We start from the raw sequence: 21,975 nt of genomic DNA, 5'->3' as shown, positions 1-21,975 counted from the left end.
CCATGAACCCTCGGGCCAGCGCGTGGCGCTGCCCGTTCTGCTGCCGCGAGCGAGGACTCCATTTCCCAGCTTGCTTCGGGACGCCGGGCCTGCATTTCCCCCTAGAACGCTGGGAGTCCCGGCTCCGAGCGGGAATTGCGGTTGCCGAGGCTGAGTTGCAGGTAGAAGGGTCCCCGCCTGGGGTTCATAGGGGACACCGGGTTACTCGCACAACCAAAACCACGGAGTTGCACATACCCTGGTTTTGCAACCTCAGGCCCACTCCATCTAAATTCCCTTCGTAATGAACGCGCCTCGCGCGCAGGCCTGATAGCCTCTTGTAGCTCCACCGCCCGCAGCCGGAGGCCAGACTAACCCACGTCACAGAAAAGAGGCAGCGTCCGGTTCCCTTCGGGTCTCCCTGTCGGTGCCTGGGCGGGCTCCCTACAGGAGGCGGGTGGGGACTTCCTGGGGGTGGGGGTGGGGGTTCGGGTTCGGCCCTGGCCCTCACTCCTCGCGTCCGCGTCTCTGCCGTAGCTGATGCTGAGGGGGCAGTTGGTCCGACAGCTGGTCTCCATGGCCGGCCGCGTCTGTTTGTCCCGGTCCAGCGCCGGATCTGGGCCCGTTGGTCCGGTGGAAGCCGCCATCCGTGCAAAGCTGGAGCAGGCCCTGAGCCCCGAGGTGCTTGAGCTGCGCAATGAGAGCGGCGGCCACGCGGTCCCCCGCGGCAGCGAGACGCATTTCCGCGTGGCCGTGGTGAGCTCCCGCTTCGAAGGACTGAGCCCCCTGCAGCGGCACCGACTGGTCCATGCAGCGCTGGCCGAGGAGCTGGCCGGGCCTGTCCACGCGCTGGCCATCCAGGCACGGACCCCCGCCCAGTGGAAGGAGAACCCTCAGCTGGACACCAGCCCCCCCTGCCTAGGCGGAAGCAAGAAAACTCGAGAAACTCCCTGAACCCCAAGAGAGGTGGAAGACCAGGATCAAAATGGGCTGGGAGAGGACAAAGGACCTTTTTCCTGACCACGCAGTGTGCCGCAAATCCATCCTGTGGAGAAGACTCAGCATGTCAAGTCAGCTAACTCGCGGCAAGAGCAGGTTCTCTCGCTACGGCTCTTGCCCTGGACTGTCCTGGAAGTGCTGCCTAATTGCTCCTTGTTAAGTTATAACTAAGAAACTGCACCAGACTTGAGTTGCAAACAATTCTGTACATTAAAACAGAAATTACCATACCACGTGCATTGCTGTGTGTGTTCCTAATGCTCCGTGAATCAGTGAGGGCTACAGATGAGAAGAGAGATACCTGTAGACCGGGGTAGTAATGAAGGGCTTGATGGGGGAAGTGACCTGGTTGGATCTTCAAAGGAAAGCCCAGAATTAAACCAAAAAAGAAGAAAGGGATTGCAAACAGTGGGAAGAACCTGAGTAATGGCATAGAAACTGGACTTGGTAGTGAGTTGTTGGACAAGGCAGGGGTCACAGGCATTTTTAGTCTGAGCCGATCCAAAGCCGGGAGCCAGGAGCTTCTTCCAGGTCTCCCATGTGGGCGCAGGGACCCAAGTACTTGGGCCATCTTCTGCTTTCCCAGGCGCATTAGCAGGGGACTGGATCTGAAGTGGAGCAGCCGGGACTCGAACCGGTGCCCATATGGGATGCCAGCACTGCAGGCTGGGGCTTTAACCTTCTGTGCCACAGTACCAGCCCCCAAGTATTTTTAATTTGATACTGAAGGAAGTTTGATTTCTGACCATTTCTGAAAAGTACTTATATTTTGTTTATAAGGAATGTCTCTTAAACCCCTGTAGCAGTGAAAAGAGGATAACGACCTAGAAAGGATTACGGATGATAGACATTTATGTAGCTCTTTACATTTTTTTTTTTTTTTTTTTTTTTTTTTTGACAGGCAGAGTGGACAGTGAGAGAGAGAGACAGAGAGAGAAAGGTCTTCCTTTTGCCGTTGGTTCACCCTCCAATGGCCACCGCTGCAGCCGGCGCACCGCGCTGATCCAATGACAGGAGCCAGGATCCAGGTGCTTTTCCTGGTCTCCCATGGGGTGCAGGGCCCAAGCACCTGGGCCATCCTCCACTGCACTCCCTGGCCATAGCAGAGAGCTGGCCTGGAAGAGGGGCAACCGGGACAGAATCCGGCGCCCCAACCGGGACTAGAACCCGGTGTGCCGGCGCTGCAAGGTGGAGGATTAGCCTATTGAGCCACGGCGCCGGCCCAGCTCTTTACATTTTTTTAAAATGAATTTCATTTATTTGAAAAGCAAAGTGACAGAGGTAGGCCGACACCGCAGCTCACTAGGCTAATCCTCTGCCTGCGGTACCAGTACCCAGGGTTCTAGTCCCAGTTGGGGCACCAGATTCTGTCCCGGTTGCTCCTCTTCCAGTCCAGCTCTCTGCTGTGGCCTGGGAAGGCAGTAGAGGATGGCCCAAGTGCTTGGGCCCTGCACCCGCATGGGAGACCAGGAGGAAGCACCTGGCTCCTGGCTTCGGATGGGTGCAGTGCCGGCCGTAGCGGCCATTTGGGGGCTGAACCAACGGAAGGAAGACCTTTCTCTCTCTCTCTCTCTCTCACTGTCTAACGCTGCCTATTAAAAAGAAAAGAAAAGTACCAGAGAGGAGAAGACAAACAGATCTTCCATCCAACGATTCACTCCCCAAGTGGCCACGATGATTAGAGCTGGGCTAAGCCAAAGCCAGGAGCCAGGTCTCCCATATGGGTGGCAGGAATCCAAGTACTTGGGGTCATCATCTGCGGCCTCTCTGGCACGTTAGCAAGGAGCTGGATGGGTAACAGTGCAGCCAGGACTCCCCACCCCTGCTCTGATACGGGGTGCCAGTTAGCGGGCAGCACCACAATACTGGCCCCACATGTGTCCCTTCTCTTAGGAGCTTTCCAAATGTTGAGTTGTTTTTGAGGGGAGCTAAATAATGTCCACAAATGCAATATTCTGTGGAGATTAGAGAAAAAGCTTTGTTAATGTACCTTGATCATTTCTGGCTGAAGAATTTAGAGTGTTTTGAGGCAGAATGACCTATTAATGTAAGTGGGTTATTGGAAGCACGAGATGAAGCATGAGGTGGGGAAATGGGCATTTGGTGTAGTGAGTTCACATGGCTCTGGGGACAGCCACATCCCATACTGGAGTGCCTGGGCTCATTACTGCTGGTGTGCACCCTGGACGCAGCAGGTAATCATTCAAGTGTTTGAGTCACTGCCACTCATGTGGGAGACCCAAATTGAGTTCCAGGCTCCTAACTTCATCCTGGCATTCAGGGAGTACACTGGATGGAAAGATTTATCTCTGTGTGTGTCTCTCCACTTTCCAAATAAAATGAAAAATTTTTTTCAAAAAGTCAACATGGGGAGCCAGGATCATGGTACAGCAGGTTAAGCTGCCACCTGTGTTGCTGGCATCCCGTATGAGCACTGGTTCCAGATCCAGCTGCTCTGCTTCCAATGCAGCTCCTTGCTGATGTGTCTGGGAAAGCATCAGAAGATGGCCCAAGTGCTTGGACTCATGGGAAGACCTAGATGAAGTTCCTGGCCCAGCCCTGGCTGTTATGGCCATTTGGGGAGGGAATCAGCAGATGAAAGATCTGTCTGTATAACTTTGCCTTTCAAATAAATAAATCTTTTTTTTTTTTAAGATTTATTTATTTGAAAGAGTTACAGAGATAGATAGAGACAGAGAGAGAGGTCTTCCATCTACTGGTTCACTCCCCAGATGGCCGCAATGGCCAGAGCTGTGCCGATCCGAAGCCTGGAGTGAGAGCTTCTTCCGGGTCTCCCACGTGGGTGCAGGGGCCCAAGGACTTAGGCCATCTTCTGCTTGCCCAGGCCTTAGCAGAGAGCTGGATCGGAAGAGGAGCAGGCGGGACTAGAACCAGTGCCCATATGGGATGCCAGCACTTCAGGCCAGGGCTTTCACCTGTTGTGCCACAGTGCCGGCCCCTCAAATAAATAAATCTTAAAAAAGTAGGGGCCAGCGCTGTGGCATAACAGGTAAGGCTCCCTACAGTGCCAGCATCTCATATGGGTGCCAGTTCTAGTCCTGGCTGCTCCTCTTCCAATCCAGTTCTCTGCTATGGCCTGGGAAAGCAGTAGAAGATGGCCCAAGTCCTTGGGCCCCTATACCTGCGTGGGAGACCCAGAAGAAGCTCCTGGCTCCTGGCTTCAGAATGGCACAGCTCCAGCCATTGTGGCCAATTGGGGAGTGAGCAGTGGAAGGAAGATCTCTCTCTCTGCCTCTCCTTCTCTTTCTGTATTACTCTGACTTTCAAATAAATAAATAAATAAATAAATCTTAAAAAAAAAAAAAAAAGGAAAGATGGAATCCTGAATTGGAGCTTAGCTGTGAGAATGGAAAGGAAGGAGTTTAGCTGAGAATTATCATTTAAAAAATCAGATTAGGGCCAGCGCCTTGGCTCACTTGGCTAATTCTCTGCCTGCATCGCCGGCACCCCGGGTTCTAGTCCCGGTCGGGCGCCGAATTCTGTCCCGGTTGCCCCTCTTCCAGTCCAGCTCTCTGCTGTGGCCCGGGAGTACAGTGGAGGATGGCCCAAGTGCTTGGGCCCTGCACCCGCATGGGAGACCAGGAGGAAGCACCTGGCTTCTGGCTTCGGATCGGCGCAGCACGTTGGCCGTGGCAGCCGTTTGGGGGGTGAACCAATGGAAGGAAGACCTTTCTCTCTCTCTCTCTCTCACTATCTAACTCTGCCTTTCCAAAAAAAAAAATCAGATTAGAACACAAAAGGATTAGAGAAGTAAGGGGTAACCTGCAGGCAGAGATTCCCTCAGGAATAAGAAACCCCAAGGGAGCTTGTTTAAAATTTAGATCCAAGGTCCATTCCCTTAAAAAAAAAAAAAAAAAAAAAAAAAAAAAAAAAGATTGTAATTCCACAAGTCAAGGATGGAGTCTGGAAACTATTTTTAAAAGGCGCACCTAAAGATTTGGAGGGATTTAGTTGAATTCTTAAGAAACATTATTCCAAGTTTTCAAATCTGGGAGATTTGGGGCCCTCAATGTAGAAATGCAAAGTCATGGGGCCAGTGCTGGGGTGTAGTGAATTAAGTTACCACCTGCGATGCCAGCATCCCATAAGGGCACCGGTTTGAGTCCCAGCTGCTGCTCCACTTCCGATCCAGCTCCCTGCTAATGCATGGCAGAGGATGGCCCAAGTGCTTGGACCCCTTTACTCACATGGGAGACCCTGATGAAGCTCCAGCCTGGCCCAGCCCCACACATTGTGGCTATTTGAGGAGTGAACCAGCAGATGGAAGATGTCTCTGTTTCTCTCACTCTCTCTGTCTTTCAAATAAGTAAAATATATATTTTTAATTTAATATATATATTTTAAAATATATATATATATATATTTTTAAAGTGGAAAGGTCGGGGTAGGGGGCAAAGTTTAGTAATAAATGTAATACTTATATGATTTTGGAGAGGTTTGTTGTGGTTTTCTTTTCCTTAAGATTTTTTTTATTTTTATTTATTATTTTTTTTTTTTGACAGGCAGAGTTAGACAGTGAGAGAGAGAGAGAGAGAGAGAGAGAAAGGTCTTCCTTTTCCGTTGGTTCACCCCCCCCGCCAAGTGGCTGCTACGGCCAGCGCACTGCGCTGATCCAAAGCCAGGAGCCAGGTGCTTCTTCCTGGTTTCCCATGCAGGTGCAGGGCCCAAGCACTTGGGCCATCCTCCACTGCCCTCCCAGGCCACAGCAGAGAGCTGGACTGGAAGAGGAGCAACCGGGACGGAATCCAGCGCCCCAACCGGGACTAGAACCCAGGGTGCCGGCGCTGCAGGCGGAGGATTAGCCAAGTGAGCCGCAGCGCCGGCCAAGATTTATTTATTTATTTATTTATTTATTTGAAAAAGTCACACAGAGAGAGGGAAAGACAGAGAGAGAGGTCTTCCATCTGCTGGTTCACTCCTCAGACAGCTGCAACAACCGGGGCTGAGCCAAGCTGAAGCCAGAAGCCAAGAACTCCTTCCAGGTCTCCCACATAGGTGGTAGGGGCCCAAGTGCCTGGGCCATCCTCCACTGCTTTTCCCAGGCCATTAATGGAGCTGGATGGGAAGAGGAGCAGCTGGGACACGCCCATGTGGGATGAGGGCATCGCAGGCGGCAGCTCCACCAGCTGTGCCACTGCACCGGCCCCAGGTTTTTCTGTCTTGCCATTTTTCCCTCCTAGCACTGTCAAAGGTGGAGCAGCCAAGGAGTAGACACGGCCATTTGAGATTTACAGGATTTGTTTTATTTGTCATCAGTATTTCTCATTTCATTATTCACATCAACAGAGTTGGGCGTAGGGTTCCCCAGGAGAGCAAGGGAGATGGATGGGCCCTCCCAGGGAGTGCAGGGGCAGGGCTACGTCCAGCAGGTGAGGGTCGGCAAAGAGGGCACACACTCGCACAGGGGGCGCTGGGGGAGGAGGCAGTCCTTGGAGCACAGACACCACCTGGTGCAGTGTTACAAAATGGGCAGAGTGACTGGGGGGGGGGGGGGGGGGCACCAGACACAGCATGAGGAAGGTGATTTGGATTTTCTTTTTTGTTATTTTCACTTTTTTTTTTTCCTTTTCACATTTGTTTTTCTTTAACATTTTACAAACGGCTAAAAACTACAACACATCACAGCTACAGTGGGGCCGGGAGAGGGCACCAGGGAAAGCAGCCACACAGAGTTGGGTGGGGCTGGGGTAGCCTAACCTACAGAGGCTATTGTGTGGAAGGGTGATATGGGGAAACTGAGGCTTCTGGTCCCTGCATTGGGGGGTCCCCCATTTACTGCCCAACCTCTCCCGGTTTTAGAGGAGTTGACGGGGGTTGGGTGCCCCATTTCCCGCCCCTGCCCTAGCTCCTTGTGCTTTTTGATCTGCTGGTTTGACCATGTGCCTGGTTTCTTTCTCTCCCTGCTCTCCTGGCCCTGTGGGGACAGGCTGGGGGCGTGGGAGGGCAGCTGCTCGGCTTCTGTCTGCGCTGTGGTAGGTGGAGCCTCTCACGGCAGCCAGCCTGTGCTTCTTAAGAACAAGAAAAGAGACAGACCTTGCCCGATGCCCTCCCGTCTCGCTGGATGGCGGGGCTCTTACTCCAGCCGGTCTAGCACTCCTGCCTCCCAGGCTCCCAGGCCGGCCATGGAAACAGTGTTAGGGGAGGTACTGTGGGAGGCAGGGCTGCGTGTGTGTCTGCTGAAATTACCCTTGGCTTCTATTTTAGGACAGCATAGTGACACCCCCGCCCCATAGCGCACGCACACACACGCACACACACACAGGAGTACACACATTCACACACACACAGTCCTGCTGAGCTGCCTCAGAACTGAACATATAAATAAATAATCAGCTCGTTTCATAGAACTCAGGCTTCACCTTTGTAGCCCACGTTGAGGGGAAGTGGAGGCCAGCGGCTGAGGTTTATTGCTACTCCTCCAGCATCCCACCGGAGGCGTGAGAGGCCACTCAAGGCCCTTCCAGCTCGGCAAGTTCTTTTGGTCCATGGTCTACACCCAAGCCCCAGCCCCCAACGGAACTGCATACTCATGGCTTCACCAGGGCCTAGGCAGAGGGAATGGTGGGGGGATGCAGGAGGCCTGTTCTCGAACCCCTGGAGTAGGGAAGCAGGAGCCCTCGCTAACACTGGGGGGAGAAGGGTGAGGCTTAGCCTTCTTTTGTGCAAAGTCCAGGGTGACGGGGTGGGGAGTGGAGCTTCACCCCAAAGCTGGGGTGAAGGAACCTTCCCTGTGGTCCCTCCCCATGGGGGTCACACATGCACACGCGCACACACAGCGAAGACACCAAACACAGGGGAGTGGGGAGCGAGGGCTCTGGGGGCCGGGATGGCAGGGCAGGGAGGGGAAGAAGGAGTTGGTCTCACAGTGTGCCTGCCACCCCTGAAGCTCCAGAGACGCCCTCATTGCAGCACCTGCCCCCGGGTCTCGGGCAGCTTCAGGGCCAGAGAGCTGCCAAGGGCAAGGGCAGCTGAGGCAAAGAGGATGGGGGCGGCCTTGGTGATTCCCACAAAGGACGTGAAGATGCTGATGCCCAGCACGGCCGCCAGCTTGCACAGGGCGTTCAGGAAGCCGAAGGCCGTGGTCCTGCTCGGGAATCGCCCGAGGCAGAGCAAGCGGAGGGCGCCGGGGGAGACCAAGGACATGAAGGGGAGGAAGATGGAAGGCAGTGTTCAAGAGAGACGGAGAAGGATGTAGGGGAAATGTAGATAGATTGGGAGTCGGGGAGAAAGGAGAAAGTGAGGTTAATAGTGCAGACGGCAAAGAGTGGACACAACAGCTGCCACTGTGAGAGGAGACCTGGTGGACCTGTGTGTCCTCTCACCCCTCAGAACGCTTTTCCCACTCAGCCCCCTTCATCACCCCACTCCCCCAGGCAGGGCCCCAAACCCGCTGCCCCGTCCCCATCAAACGCCAACTACCTTTTGTCCGAGGGATAGAGTTCGACGGTCAGCACGTCCAGCGCGTTCCAGGACGCAATGCTGACCCCCCCAAAAAGGCAGAGCAAAGCAATCATGGCTGACTCGCTGTTCCCAAAGGACAGGAAGAAGCAGGAGACACAGGACATCACGCTGGAGCCAGCTGGAGCCGGGAGAGGAGAGAGTGCAAGTGTGACCACAGTGAAAGCCCCCAGCCTGCCTGGCCTCCGGCCAGCTGTGAGACTGCCCAGGACAACTCTCCACTCAGCCTTCCACCTCCCTGATAAGTACCTGTTTACAAACCATGTCAGTAACAGCCACCGAGGCAATGCCACCTTTGGGCCAAGCTGCTGCTTACTGCTTCCATGTCTTGGTCCAGTCCACTGGGCAGGCACTAAGACCACCCCCTTTTTGCAGCTCAGCCAGCCAGGTGCCAAGGGATTAAGTAAAGTGTCCGGGGTAGGTGGTGCAGCCAAAGCTCAAACCTGTGGTTGGCCCCAAAGCCTGTGCCCCAACCACTTGCTATTCTGCCTACCTCCCCCAACCCCAGAGAAGCCTCTGTACAAGGACCCACCCAATCCTACAACACCCAAGACACTCGGACACCAATCTCTTCCGCAGCCCAAAGTGAGAAGACCAGGGCCAGCTTCCCCCGGACAGCGCCCTCTCCCCAGCAGTCCTGACACCACCACCCAGCCTCTCCTCCTTACCAAGCATCCGGAGCCTGCCAATCTTGTCCATGAGCAGGGCAGACACAATGTTCCCGGGAAGCACAGCCAGGGACCCCAAGAAGCTGACAAAGTACACCATGTAGGCTCCTTCGCCTGTCCCCGTCACATCCAGCGGGCAGCCCTCCTTGTTGTGCAGGAACGTGCTGTTCACCAGACGGCTGTTCACAAACTTATACTCAAACAGGTCTAGGGGTGAAAGCCAAGATGGGCAGGGGTCACAGCCAAGGTGAGATGGAGGTCACTACAGCATGTGGCTCAGAGCTCTGCATTTGCGGAGGTTAGCAGTGAGGCGCTCTCAGAATTATTCAGGGAACTCAGTGTAAAACATGAAACAATATCACCATGGGAACCAGAAACCTTTATAGCAGAAAATGACCATGATCAATCAAGCGGGGTGTCTGCTTCCAAGTTTTCCCAATGGCAGTCTTCAGTTCTTATTCATTCTTTCAGTCTGCCCTAACTGAATAGAAGCAGTGGCAGTGCCATGGGTTAAGGAAAATTTTCTGGGAAAAATATTAAAAGTAACAAAAATTCCTATCCACTCTTTCTTCTTTCTGCATGGTAGGAAAAGCTCACCCAGTATTCCACTCCATGATGGCAAACCTCAGTCTAGCTCACAAAACTGCAATTTCAGAGTTTGAGAATTGCCGCTAAAGAAGTGGATTAATGCAACGGTCCCCAACCTTTTCCCCACCAAATACCCATTTTATTAATTTTCTTTCTCCCTAGGACCCTGTTTGGAGTTATCATCACACTAAGTTATAATAATCCCAGCCAAGGTCAAAGAAACTTGTTTTTGTCAGATAATCACAGGAAAATGTCTAATTTCCACTAGATTTTCTGAACAATTGGTGAGAACTATCAGACTGCCAAACCACCTTCCTCTGGAACTCCAGAGGGCCCTTCGAGAACCAGAGCTGGTCAGTGAGAGCGGTTCCTTCTCCCATCACCAACGACCACCCAACCCTTTGGTCCGACGCCCAGTGGGCACCCCGCCTTACCAGTGTTGTAGAACACGGTGTTGATGAACGTGCAATTGCGGAAGAATGTGTTGGTGGATGTGACATCCTCAAAATAACACTCCTCAAACAGGGAGTCCTCAAAGGACACTGACTTCAGACGCAGCCCAATGAACCTGCAAGGTCAAGGTGACGAGAGACACTTCCCCCTCATCCTCACACCCTCCTCCAGCACCACTCCCTGGGTGAGCGAGAGGCTCAGCACTGAGGAGAAACCACAGGGATTTGCCCCAAAAATGCCTCATCTTGAACTCCCAGACCCATGAAAGAGACCGGGGGTAGAAGGGCCAGGGCAGGGGCGGTGGTCCCTGACATACTTGTCATTGAAGTACTGCCCCCCTCGGTGGATCTGATTCTCCAGGGTGAAGTTAAAAGTCACGTGCTCGACGCGCTCCCCGGGGAACACTTTGGTGCGGGCCGCGTAGTCCACCGCCTGGAGATGGCGGATCATGTCGGGAAACCAGACAGTCAGTCCATAGTAGCTGAAGAAGCAAGGGGGACGGAATCCGAGCTCAGAGACAAGAACCAGGCGGCTCAAAGGGAGGAGGATGCTGGGGCAGCTCCTCACAGGACCCACTCACCCCCAGCCCCGCCTCTCGAACTCCTCCCTCCTCTAAGGCTCTGGCTGTGAGGTCTTCAGCCTCCTCCAGGCCACCAGAGGCTCTTTCTTCCCTCCCAGCCATTTGCTCCTCCCTTGACCTACAGCCCTCTCCCCAGCCCGCAACCTGAGCCACTCAGCCTGTCTAACTAACTGCTACTGTTCCTATGTCCGGCCCCCAGCCCCCAGGTGCTCCCACAGCACTCCCTTCTGCCCCCACAGGGACACTTGTCACACTGCCTCTTAGCTGGTTTTAACCTAACTCAGACCAAACGTAAACTCCATGAGAACCAAGACCACAGATGCTGGTTGCATCCCAGCACAGAACAGAAATGTCATGCTGCTGAGCCTGTGACCCAAGTCTGCTGACTTACTGCACGAAGTGGAGGAGCTGGCGGGAGCAGCAGAGGGGATCTGAGCAACCCCCTCCCTCTTTCTGCACCCCCTCATTTACATGCCCCTCCCCCCTCTCTTGCAGCGCCCGCCCCCCCTCACCTGAAGGACATGGTGAACCACACACCCATCATCATCAGAGTGATGCGCCGGTATTCGGGACCAAAGCAGGAGAGGAAATTTCCCCAGACCTACAAGAAGCCAGCAAAGGCAGAGGGAGGCGGGGCTAACTTCTAGCACCCATAGAGCTCCATTTTTCTGCCCTACACTTGCCTTCAGTTCATCCCTCACCCCCAAACACAGGCTCAAGCCCTATCTTTCCCTCCAGCCCTCCCACTCCCTTCTTCCTCGCCCCCATCCCATTCTGCATTACCTGTCCCCCCAGGCTCAAGGCCCGGACCCCCCAGCGCTGATACCAGGTCCCTGTGTCCGACTGGATCTCAATCAATTCATCCTCCTGATGAATCGTCTTGATGTGGGTTACCTAGGGTCAAGAGCACCACTCTGTACTTCCCCCCTTTGCAGGTGAGTCGGGTCGGTTTCCCCTACAGTAGTGAATGAGAGGCGGGGACATACGTGACACCCTGAGACTCTCACTGAGGTGGGGTCTGCTCTGAGACGTCCACAGAAGAGCCAGGTGGGGGCTGGGGCTGCAGGGGTTGGAGATAGGGGGTGGGGGTGGTGCTTACTGAGAATACTCGCTCAGGATGCCCCTTGGCTCGCATGTTGGTGTCATGAACTTGCTTCAGCACCATCCAGGCCTCATCATGCTTCCCGTTCTAGAGCCACAAACATAAGCCCCACACCAGGATCAGCCTCTCCCTGACCCAGGGTTACAGGCTCCCTCCTTCCCTCCCTCCAGCTTGGCTTTTCCCACCCCCAATCCCGACCTGTGGGCATGCATCATGCCCTCTGAAAGATCCCGCTCCAGCCCCGGGCAGGAATGGGGCAGGGGACCCAGAGGACAAATGCAAGCGCAGGTCCTGGGACCCCCACTACAGTAGAGAGAACAGGGAAGTGACGGGCGAGGAGGCGGAGAGGGGCAGCAGCCCAACCCTGCTGGACCGAGATGGTGCAGGACAGGCAGGGGCAGGAGGCGGGGACTTCTCTTGAGTTGTGAAGTCAGGGCCAGGACCAAGGCCCCTGCCTGCAAAATCTTAACACCCCCCCACCCCGGTTTCTCCACCCGCAGAACTGCTCTGGAGATCCATTCTCAGCCAAAGGAAACAAGAGAAAGTCCCCAGAGCAGGGACCCAGTGGAGACGGCAAGCAGCCCACGGTGGGTGTTTAAACACAGGAGCCCCCGCTGCCCTCTCCACCCTACCCCAGCCCAGCCCCGCTCACCTCCAGGAAGAAGCGGGGGCTCTCAGGCTGTGTGGTGAGGGCCCCAATGGCAAACACGGAAGGAAAGGCGCAGACGAGGACAAAGACCCTCCAGCTGTGGAACTGGTAAGCGGAGCCCATCTGGAAACTCCACCCTGGCAGAGACAGAGTCGCAGTGTCAACAGGGAACCCAGGGGTGGGGGCTCCCTCCACGGGGAGCACCAGAGAGGAGGAGGAGTCTGGGCAATTCCCAGGGGCCACTCACCGTAGTGGGGGATGATGGCCCAGGCCATCGCAGCTGCGTACACGCCACCAATCATCCAGAACATGCAGAGCCAACTCAAATGTTCCCCACGTTTCTCCTGGGCCAGAAACTCCGAGAAATAGGAGAAGACGATGGGGATGGACCCTCCAATCCTGGAGGGCATTTCAGGGATCCAGCATTAGACAGTGGCCACCGTCCTTCCTGACCCCCTGCCCCCGCACTCCGGATCCCCAAGCCCCTTTCCTCTCCTGCACCTTTGGAAGAAACTCCGTCTCATATATAATGCCCACTGAGCCCCTCCTCCCCCCCCCCCCCACCACCACCAGCCATCAAGCACGCATCCCTGGGACTGCAGAAAACAAGCAGATCCCCGGGAGAGGGCAGGAACAAGCATCCAACCTTGAAGATGATTACAGCGTTGGGAGGGAAAGAAGACACTCGCAGAAAAGAAGAGAAAGCTGGGGGTGGGGGTCTGAGGGCAGTGGTACAGAGCAAGCCAGAAGCCAGCGTGGACGGAGGGTGGAGGAGGTGCCTGCTGCTGCCTGGGTGACGGGAGGTGTCTATGCCCCAAGCCTTCTGGTTCTGGCTCTTGCAGGCATGTGCAAGGTTTGGGCCAAATGCAGGAAATACGCTGACTCTGGGAGGGGCGATTCCAGGGTCCACAGGTGCCCAGAGGCCTCCTCAGGGAGGCAGGCTCAGAAGAACCGGAAGTGGGTAGAGGAGCTAGGAGGGGACCAGACAGGAGCTGGCATTCTGGACAGCGGCAGAAACGGGGAAAGACGGTGGGGGAAGAAAGGAATTCATTCATTCATTCAGCACACCTGGTGTGCCTGGCACTGTAAGAGGCCCTGAAGGTGCGATAGTGGCCAGGGCACAGCACTACCTCCAAGGGGCTTAGGAAGCTGAACACTCACCCAACCCCGGAAAGGAGGCGGCAGAAGAGGAAAGTGCCATAACCCTGGACAAAAGACGAGAAGAAGGCGAAGACGCTGTTGACTGAGAGCGAGATGAGCAGACACTGCCTGCGACCCAGGCGATCAGCCAGACCGCCCCAGAGGAAGGCTCCCACCATCATGCCCAGGTAGACGATGAGCCCTGGAATGGGGGTGGGAAACAGGATAACCTCAGTTCTCCCACTAGCGCACAGCTGGGGTCACCGGCACTCAAACTGCAGCTGAAGGGATCTAAGCGCTGAAGAACTTCTGGAAGCTACCAGATAACAGTGCGTGAGGGATGTCGTTGTTGTGATGTAGCAGGAAAAGCCACTGCCTGTGGCACCCGCATCCCATATGGGCTCCAGTTCCTGGCCTGGCTGCTCTACTTCCGATCCAGCTCTCTGCTAATGCATGTGGGGAAGTAGCTGAGGGTGGCCCAAGTGCTTAGGCGCCTGCCACCCTGGAAGAAGCTCATGGCTCCTGGTCCCTGGCTTCTGCCTGGCCCAGCCCTAGCTATTGTAGCCATCTGTGGAGTGAACCAGCAGATGGAAGACCTCTCTGTGTGTCTCTCCCTCTCTCTGTAACTCTGACTTTCAAATAAATAAATAAATCTTAAAAAAAAAAAAAAGTGAGTGAGAGAACCAAAGGTGTTCTCTCTCTCTCTCTCTCTCTCAGTGTGACCAGCTTCCTCGGCCTGGGAGAGTCTCAGGACCCTTCTCCTACCTGCATCACCCCAGTCTGACCCTCCCAGTGTATACCAGGGAGAGAGGGGGAACAGGAGAGCAGGGAGAAGGTTATGAAGAAACAGTAAATGGTGATTTATGCCACCGTGGCTGCCTCCTGCAGGGCTCAGCAGAGACACCACAACGCAGCCACCAGCCCAGGCCCCTCTGTCAAATGCGATTTCACCAAGACCCAACCCCAGAAGAGGGTGGGTCAGGGACCAGCGGGGAGAGTGTGCAGAACTCTTTGGAAACATGTTGGGAACCGGACCCCAGGAAGCTCAGCGGTAAGCCTGGAACAGTTACCAGGAGGAAGGGTGTTTACAGAGTTGGAGGCAGGAAAGAGCTGGAATACCCCCGAGGCGTCTTACCCAGCATGCCCTTGTTGGAGTCGGACAGGCACATGTCTTTCTCGGCGCTAGGCAGCACGAAGCCCACCACAAAGATCTCCACACCATCAGCCATCAGAGCCAGTCCAAGCACGAAATAGAGCGTCCACTGGAAGCGGCCGTGGCCGCACTCCCGCAGGATGGCTTCATACTGCTGAGCCAGTTCTTCCCGCTCCTTCCGCCGCTGCGCTTCTCCCCGGCCTCCGGGGGGGCCCTCGCCGTCACTCAAGCCTCCCCGCACTCCAGCCAGGGGCGCCCCATCTGCCAAGCGCTCGCCCTTGCCCCCTGACTCTGCCCGGGGGATCCCCTGATACTCCCCCTCGTAGATCTCATCCTCCTCGTCGTGGCCCTCAGTGGCGTCACTGGATGCCCCACCTTCCTCCTCGTCCTGGGCCCCTTCTCCACGGTAGTAGCCATCAGCGGGGGCAGGGTAGTCATCGTCATCGTCCTCCTCCTCAAAGCGGGAGTAGGATCTGCGCGAGTATTCGTCCTGGACCCGGTCCAGGCCTTTCACCACCTTCTTGGTCGCATGCTTCTTCACCTCCTTGGCGATGTCCTTGGCCCCGCGGATGAAAGCTGCCCGGTCCCGGAAGCCCTCTTCCATGATGGGGCTGTGGGGCAGCTCACCGGCACGCCCCTGCTCTCCGCGGTCTTCAGTCTTTCTGCTTAAGGACTTGTGGAGTCAAAAGGATCCCTCCCCTCTGTGTTCCAGGATCTGGGTGCACAGAACAGGGGGAAACGGGACCTGGCCAGTGAGTCTCTAGGAGGGGAGAGCAGAGAGCTTCCGTCTACACCCGGCTCAGCAGGGCGGATGGGGCAGGGAGAGAAGGAGTGGGGAGCTGGGGAGGGGAAGAGGAGCCAGGTGGTGAGGAGAAGGTGCGGAGCCACAACTCAGGCAGGGCTGCCTATGTCTCTCCCAGGGGCCTCCGGAGACCTAAGGAAAAAAACAAGGGGGAGGGAGAGGAAGTCTTGCAGTGCAGAGCTGGCCTCCTTGCTCAGGGCCCCACTCGGTAACGAGGGGTGACTCTCTGGGCCATCCATGGGTCATTCAAGTGTAGGTCCCTTTCCTTTGACCTTGGGGACTAGAACCATGGGGAATGCTACAGAGTCGCAATCACCTCCCCTGAACCCGCTCCCTGATCCCCTGCCCCACGCCCGGTTCAGACCCCTTGCCTTACTACCGATCTGCAAAGAACAAAACAGAAAACACGAGGAACCAGAATTCCCTGTGCTATTCTGGTCTGGGCTGCTTGCTGGGGGCAGAGCTTGAGGAAGAGGAGTAGGAGAAGAAGGCCTCCTACTGTTGTCTTCAGTCCACAGTGGGCATCTGAAGGTTGGACTTTCATGGCCTTTGCTTACACGTGTGTAAGCCTCCCACTGAGGGGTCTCCTCCCAGCATAGCCAAGTGGGTAAGAGCCCGGCACACCTGGCCAGGCAGGCTTGGGTTTAGCACTTAGCAGCTAAGTGACCACAGGCATGCTTCTGAGCATGCAAGCCTCAGTTTCCTCTTATTTAGAAAGGGGAAAGTAAGGCTTAAGTGACACAATGCAATAAACTCCTTACCACAGAGCCTGGCACGTAGAAAGCAAGGAATAAATAGTGGCTATTGCCGGTTGGTGATGGCAATGGAGTGACATGCCCCGTCCTCCGCCACAAGGACCAAAACACAAGCTGTCACTGGATGCCCTTTAAGGGCAGCCACAGAGGGTACCAGCACTGAGGCAGGCAATGGTGGAACAGTGAGTTAAGCTACCCTTCGGGAGCCAGCATCCCATATAGGGGTGCTGGTTTGAGTACTGGTTCCTTGGCTTCTGATCCAGCTTCCTGCTAAAGCACCTGGGAAGGTAGCAGATGATGGCCCAGGTTCTTGGGTCCCTGCTGCCCATGTTAGAGACCTGGATTGAGTTCTTGTCACCTGGCTTCCACCTGGCCCAATCCTGGCTGTTGTAGACATTTGGGAAGTGAACCAACAGATGGAACAGATGGAAGATCGATCTCTCTCTCTCCTCTCTCTCTCTCTCTCTCTCTCTCTCTCCCCTCTAACTATATGATCAAACGCATTTGTTTCCATCATGAGAACCTGAGGTCTATGGTTGTACTTCATTCCTCCAGGGCCTCCCTCCTTAATCCTCCTTAATCCTTTCTGCTCCTTCTCCAGGAGTCAAGGAAAAGGAGTCCACAAATACTGCATTGCGTAGGAGGCTGGCGTACAGCTAAGGGGGCCTTGGGCCTCCTTGGACGAGACACCTTTCAGGAGAAGGCTTGGGATAACCCTCCCTTCCTTCGTAGAAGAGAGGAAGCAGGCCCAGATTCCAATCAGAGATCACAGCCCTAGAATTATCCTGCCTCCTTCTGCCCACCCAGGGCCTTCATTCAGTCTCTCTCTCTCTCACAGACACACACACACACACACACACACAAACGCACCCGGCTCCCTAGCAGAGGGTAAGTAATGCTATGTGGTTCCAGAGAGAAGCACTGGCAAGCAGAGCCTTCCCCCCTCAGGACAAATGTAAGCACTGGACCACGGTACCCAGAGCAGTGACCCCCACATCACCTTCCTTCCTCCAGGGTTCAGGGCCCTACCATCCCCCACGAAAGACAGGGAGCTGGGGGATCCCCCCAGTGTGTGACAATTCACTGGCCTTCCCTCTCTTCCCCACCAAGATCGCCCCTCAAACCCCGAGGGAGGCAGAGGGACCACCAGGAGCCGGCCCTGTTCCTGCTGACACTGAGAGTCCTGGCGGCGACGCCCGCCCCGCGGCTCCCCCAGGGCCCACCCGGCCAGGAGGCAGAGAAAGGAGACACATTCTCTGAGCTGGTGAGGCAGTCATGCTATTTTTAGCCCCCAAAGCAGCACAGGGTGGCTGAGCCTTGTGGGAGAGAGACAAGACTTGGGGAGGCAGAGGTTGGAGGAGAGGAGACTCAGGGTTGCACAGCCCTTTAAGGCTGACTGGCTTCACCTGACCGGAAAAACGTGCCCAGGAGATTTTCTGCAGAGGGCAGAAGGGGGCAGCGACTCCTGGGCAAACACTTCCTTTCAGGACAACCTGCCCAGCCCTGGGTAAGGGGGTCCAGAGCCCCCACTGCCCAGTCAAAGCCCCTGACTTAGAGGGCCATCCAGACCTTGTCACCCAGTCCCCTCCAGCCCCAGGGACAAGGTCAGTAGGAAGCAGCCACTTATCAAATGCAAGGGTGGCATGGGGGGGGGGGTAGAAGGTGCTGGAGCCCCCTCCCAACTGCAACTGGGTGACTGGGCTTCAGCCCCTACCCAAAGAACAAGACTGCGTCTCTCTTGCCCACAGCCTACCCCAGGGGCTAGGAAAAGGGGAGCATCCACAGCCTGAGAGAAAAAAAATGAAGGTGTCAGCTGAGAAAGCACAGGAGGAATGCACACGGGGAGGCAGGCAGAGGGGCAGGGATGCGGGAGACCCCCCCCTCCCCGGGCAGGGGCACAGACACAGCCTCTGCGCTGACCCCCCACCCCACCCCCACTGCGCCCATCTCCTCAGCTCTGGTACAAAGGATGAGCCCCTATAACCCACAGAATTGCTCCTCTGAGCACCTGTGCACCCTGGGGCTGCTCTGGACAAGTGCCCACTGTCACTCAACCCCCCTCCCCCACCCCATCCGTGCCCCCAACACCTGGTCTGTTCCATCTCTGCCCCCCCCAGTGGGGCTTTCTTCGGCCCCCTTCCCTCCATGCCCCCACCCAGCCTGGTCCAGGCCAGCTGACCAAGGCAGCATCCATTCCCTGGCCCCAGCCAAGGTCATTTCTCATTCATGGCTGGGGGCAGAAAGAGGGGAGGATGAGATGAGGGGGGAACTGGAGTTTGAGGGAACCCCACCCCACCTAACAACCCCCCCACCTCACTTATCTTCAGAGGAGGTAGGGACTTGGCGAATGGAGAAAAAATATACCCCTTCCTCCCATTTCGCCATATATATGCACACATAATAAATGTACACATATACGCATACGTTTTTCTATCCTGAACAGCCCAACCTCTGAAATAAACGTCTACCTTCAAACCACCCCCCACCCCACCCTTGGAGCGGGGACTGTCACCCTCCCCGTTAGCAAAGCATCCGAGGGTAAAATGGCTGCAAGGCAAGGCAAGGATGCTTCTGGCAGGGCGGGGTGGAGATGAGAGGCTGCGAGCAGGGTCTCACCTGGGCTGGGCTACCCCGGCCAGCTGGTCCCGGGAGAGGGCGGGGGTCCGGGCGGCGGGCTGAGGCGGCAGCGGCGACTGCTCGGGCACCGGGGGAAGCGGCAATGCAGACCTGCCCCCCCCCCGGCCCCGCCTCCGCGCCCCCCCCCTCCCCGCGCCACTGAGCGGCGGGAGAGACCATTGTTGGGGGGGCGAAGCAAAGAGGATGGAGGGACCCAGGGCACCGTGGAGAAAGATGAGGGGCTAGAGGAGACTGTCGCGGCTACAGCAGAAAATGCCCAACAGCCCTTCGCAGCCCCTTCCCAGTCAACCCTGAAGTAAGGAAAGACAGAAATCGTGACGCCAACAAGAGGAGCGCACAGACAGGGAGGTGGGGGAGAAGGCAGCCCCTTCCTGGGCACCCCCGACCCAGTGTGGCAGAACCCACGAGGGTCAGGGGCTCTTGCTCTCTGCAAAACGCCCGCCTTCCACGGGCTCCACGGCTCCTAGGCAAACCCCTTTCCCACAGCCTCCTCCCCTAAGGAGAGTGCTCCACCTTTACCTGGGTGTTTAGGAGATGGCGGGGCTAACAAGGTGTGGCTTTCATCGCGCACAGCCGGAGGCCAAGCCTGCTGGAGCCCTGCCAGCTCTCCTTCAGCCCGCTCCTCCGGGCACTGGGTGCAGCAGGGATGGGGACTGCAGAAGCGAAGGGGCTTTTTGCAGATCTGGCAGTGAGTGCCCCTGCCATTCATGCTCCAAGGACTTAAACAGGAGCCCCCACAAAGCCCTTCTCCTCTTTGCTTCACTCCCTCCCTCCATCATAGCCCGGCCTCTCTATCTCTCACTCTCACTCTCACTCTCACTCCCCCCCCCCCCCCCGCCACCCACTTGCAGGCAGACAGGCGTGAATTGGTTTCAGTTCTATCTTTCCTTTGTCCCTGTACCAATAAACTGGACATACTACTTGGTGACACTGGGGGACCACGGCTACTCCGGGGACAATGAGAGGCTACAGGGGTGGTTTGGGGCTGTACATCCTGAGCGAGCCTATTGCAGGCAGGGCCTTGGCATAGGCTGGCCTGACCTGGGTTCTCACTTCTAACAAGCTGTCAGCTCTTGGTCAAGTTCTCTACTTTTTTTTTTTCCTATAGCTTTTTAGTTTATATCATTTTAATTTTTAAAAATGTATTTTTCATTTTATTTGAAAAACATAAGGACAGAGAAGGAAAGGGGGGGGGGGGTCTCCCATCTGCTGGTTCACTCTCCAAACGCCTGTCAACATCTAGGGCTCAGCCAGGCCAAAGCCAGGAGCCTAGAACTCAATCTGGGTCTCCCACATGGGTGACCCAAGTACTTGAGCCATCATCTGTTGCCTCCCACAGTGCACATTAGCTGGAAACTGGATTACAAGTCAAGTAGCTGGGACTCAACCAGGCATCCCAATATGGGATGCACACATCCCAAGTGGTGGCTTAACCCTTGTGCCAAATGCACCGGTTCCAAGCTCTCTAACTTCTGCGAAACTCAGTTTTCTTATCTGGGAAGTGGAGAGGTTGGGCTGGATGCTTCATCCGATCCTTTTCACATCTAACAGTATGTGATCCTCATTCCATGCGGAAGTTTCAGAGTGCTGGGATATATGACGTGGAAAAGGTTCACAGGCTGTGTCCCAAGGGATCTCACGGGGGGCATCTGCCATGTTGAATTTACCACTGAGAGAGATGCAGGCCTACGTTTTATAGGCTCCAAAGCTGGGTCTCGGAAATACTCATGTGTGCGAACAAAATTCACCATTTACTAAAATGTAAAGCCACAACATGGATTAGCCCACCATGAAAATTTTACTGTCAACCAGACTGAAAATTCATGTCTATGTGTCTTTTCTCCTTGAAGCCAAATCAGAATGACAATGTCAATGTATAAATGCCCCGACGACAGAACTGGAGTATCTGTATCTTTAATGGCATCTCGCCATCCCCTGCAGGGTCTTAGTCCACCCAAACAAGGATGGACTGGGTCCGAAGAAAGCTAAGTGTGCCGCTCGCCGGTTCCCCAGCCCTACCCCCCCATCCCGGGGTCAGTCAGACGCAGCAGGGAGTCAAGTCAAGTAAGCAAGAACTCATTTATTGCATGCGTAGCAATGCCTTTTAAAACAAGACCGCAGGATTACTGGGGCAGGGCATAAGGACCAACCAATTACTTAAAAAGTCATTTTACAGGGCGACTTTTTACAGGACCACCCATATGTCTGTACACTGGTCATCAGTTGTCGTCACCTCCCATGATGCTGCACGGCCAATCAGCTTTGGTGGTAAACGACTCCAGTCCAGACCTCCCCATCAAGCCCGCCCTCAGAATCGCTGTCTACCTTCTCGACTTTGGATACTGCCCACCTTTGAATTGCCTCGTGTGCCTAATTTCCCCACAATCCCCAAATGCCAACGGGTCCAGAAAACTTCCTGGCAACAACTCTATATCCTCACCTCCGTGCTGCAGGCAGCCTTGCCAATGCTCCTGGACCTCTATAAAATTATGGCTAAAGCGCGCTTTCCAGGGTGGTACTTGGTACTTGCAATGGCTCTGCCCACTGGGCCTCAGGGACTCTGCCTTTACTAGGCTTTCCTTGCTGGCCCTTGAGGTTGATACATTCTTTATTTAAATGTTAATATTGCAATTAGGTTATAGCCAAGTCCTGCAAGGAGGGAGCCATTTCTCCTCTTCCAGGGGACTTCGCTACTCCCCGTTATTGATTCATTACTTGCTAAAATAGAAATCTTGTACTCTTGGAAGAAGCACTTTTAAGTTCTGGGGGAAGATAATCATTTTCCTCAGGCGCCACAGCCCCCTTACCTGGGCCCACTGAAGAGGCCCTAGGGGCTTAGTTGTGACCCTTCTCACCTACTCTCTCGCTCCGCTCAGGCAGTCCTACGAGCATGCTATTTAAACACATGCTCCCCACATTTCCCTCCAGTCCAGACCTCCCCATCAAGCCCGCCCTCAGAATCGCTGTCTACCTTCTCAACACCACTGCCTG

General features: G+C 55.3%; 2 protein-coding genes across 3 annotated transcripts; one reads left to right on the top strand and one right to left on the bottom strand.

Annotated features, from left to right (window-relative positions):
* The first annotated feature begins 2 nt into the window (after positions 1–2).
* On the top strand, positions 3–1,208 carry BOLA1 (bolA family member 1). The gene is made up of 2 exons (XM_002715369.6): positions 3–161; positions 517–1,208. Exons 1-2 carry the CDS (start codon positions 3–5, stop codon positions 931–933), a joined length of 576 nt encoding a protein of 191 aa, XP_002715415.3. The 3' UTR covers positions 934–1,208.
* A 5,321-nt stretch (positions 1,209–6,529) lies between these two features.
* On the bottom strand, positions 6,530–19,105 carry SV2A (synaptic vesicle glycoprotein 2A). 2 transcript variants are annotated; one of them, XM_002715627.6, is made up of 13 exons: positions 18,964–19,105; positions 14,773–15,724; positions 13,659–13,839; positions 12,745–12,896; positions 12,501–12,634; positions 11,846–11,935; positions 11,530–11,640; positions 11,259–11,347; positions 10,483–10,647; positions 10,148–10,281; positions 9,126–9,332; positions 8,419–8,578; positions 6,530–8,083 (listed from the first exon to the last, which is right to left on the bottom strand). In XM_002715627.6, the coding sequence occupies exons 2-13, from the start codon at positions 15,392–15,394 to the stop codon at positions 7,900–7,902; spliced, it is 2,229 nt and encodes a 742-aa protein (XP_002715673.1). In that variant the 5' UTR covers positions 15,395–15,724; positions 18,964–19,105; the 3' UTR covers positions 6,530–7,899. The 2 variants fall into 2 exon arrangements, with proteins under 2 accessions (XP_002715673.1, XP_069933861.1); XM_070077760.2 differs by having other exon boundaries at positions 14,773–15,505; positions 18,964–19,076.
* Between the last annotated feature and the right edge of the window lie 2,870 nt (positions 19,106–21,975).

This window comes from Oryctolagus cuniculus, chromosome 7, assembly GCF_051225735.1.
Source record: "Oryctolagus cuniculus isolate XC-2025 breed Fujian yellow rabbit chromosome 7, ASM5122573v1, whole genome shotgun sequence".
Classification (NCBI taxonomy): domain Eukaryota; kingdom Metazoa; phylum Chordata; class Mammalia; order Lagomorpha; family Leporidae; genus Oryctolagus; species Oryctolagus cuniculus.
The sequence above is the reverse complement of the archived record's forward strand: the minus strand, read 5'-3'. Positions and strand labels throughout refer to the sequence as shown.

Bases quoted from the DNA above. Each gene is read 5' to 3' on its own strand.
- BOLA1 (XM_002715369.6), top strand. From the start codon at position 3: ATGAACCCTCGGGCCAGCGCGTGGCGCTGCCCGTTCTGCTGCCGCGAG. The intron at 162-516 runs GTAGAAGGGTCC...TCTCTGCCGTAG, and splicing joins TTGCCGAGGCTGAGTTGCAG to CTGATGCTGAGGGGGCAGTT.
- SV2A (XM_002715627.6), bottom strand. From the start codon at position 15,394: ATGGAAGAGGGCTTCCGGGACCGGGCAGCTTTCATCCGCGGGGCCAAG. The intron at 10,282-10,482 runs GTATGTCAGGGA...TTGACCTTGCAG, and splicing joins GGGCAGTACTTCAATGACAA to GTTCATTGGGCTGCGTCTGA. The intron at 8,084-8,418 runs GTAGTTGGCGTT...ATTCCCGAGCAG, and splicing joins CTCTATCCCTCGGACAAAAG to GACCACGGCCTTCGGCTTCC.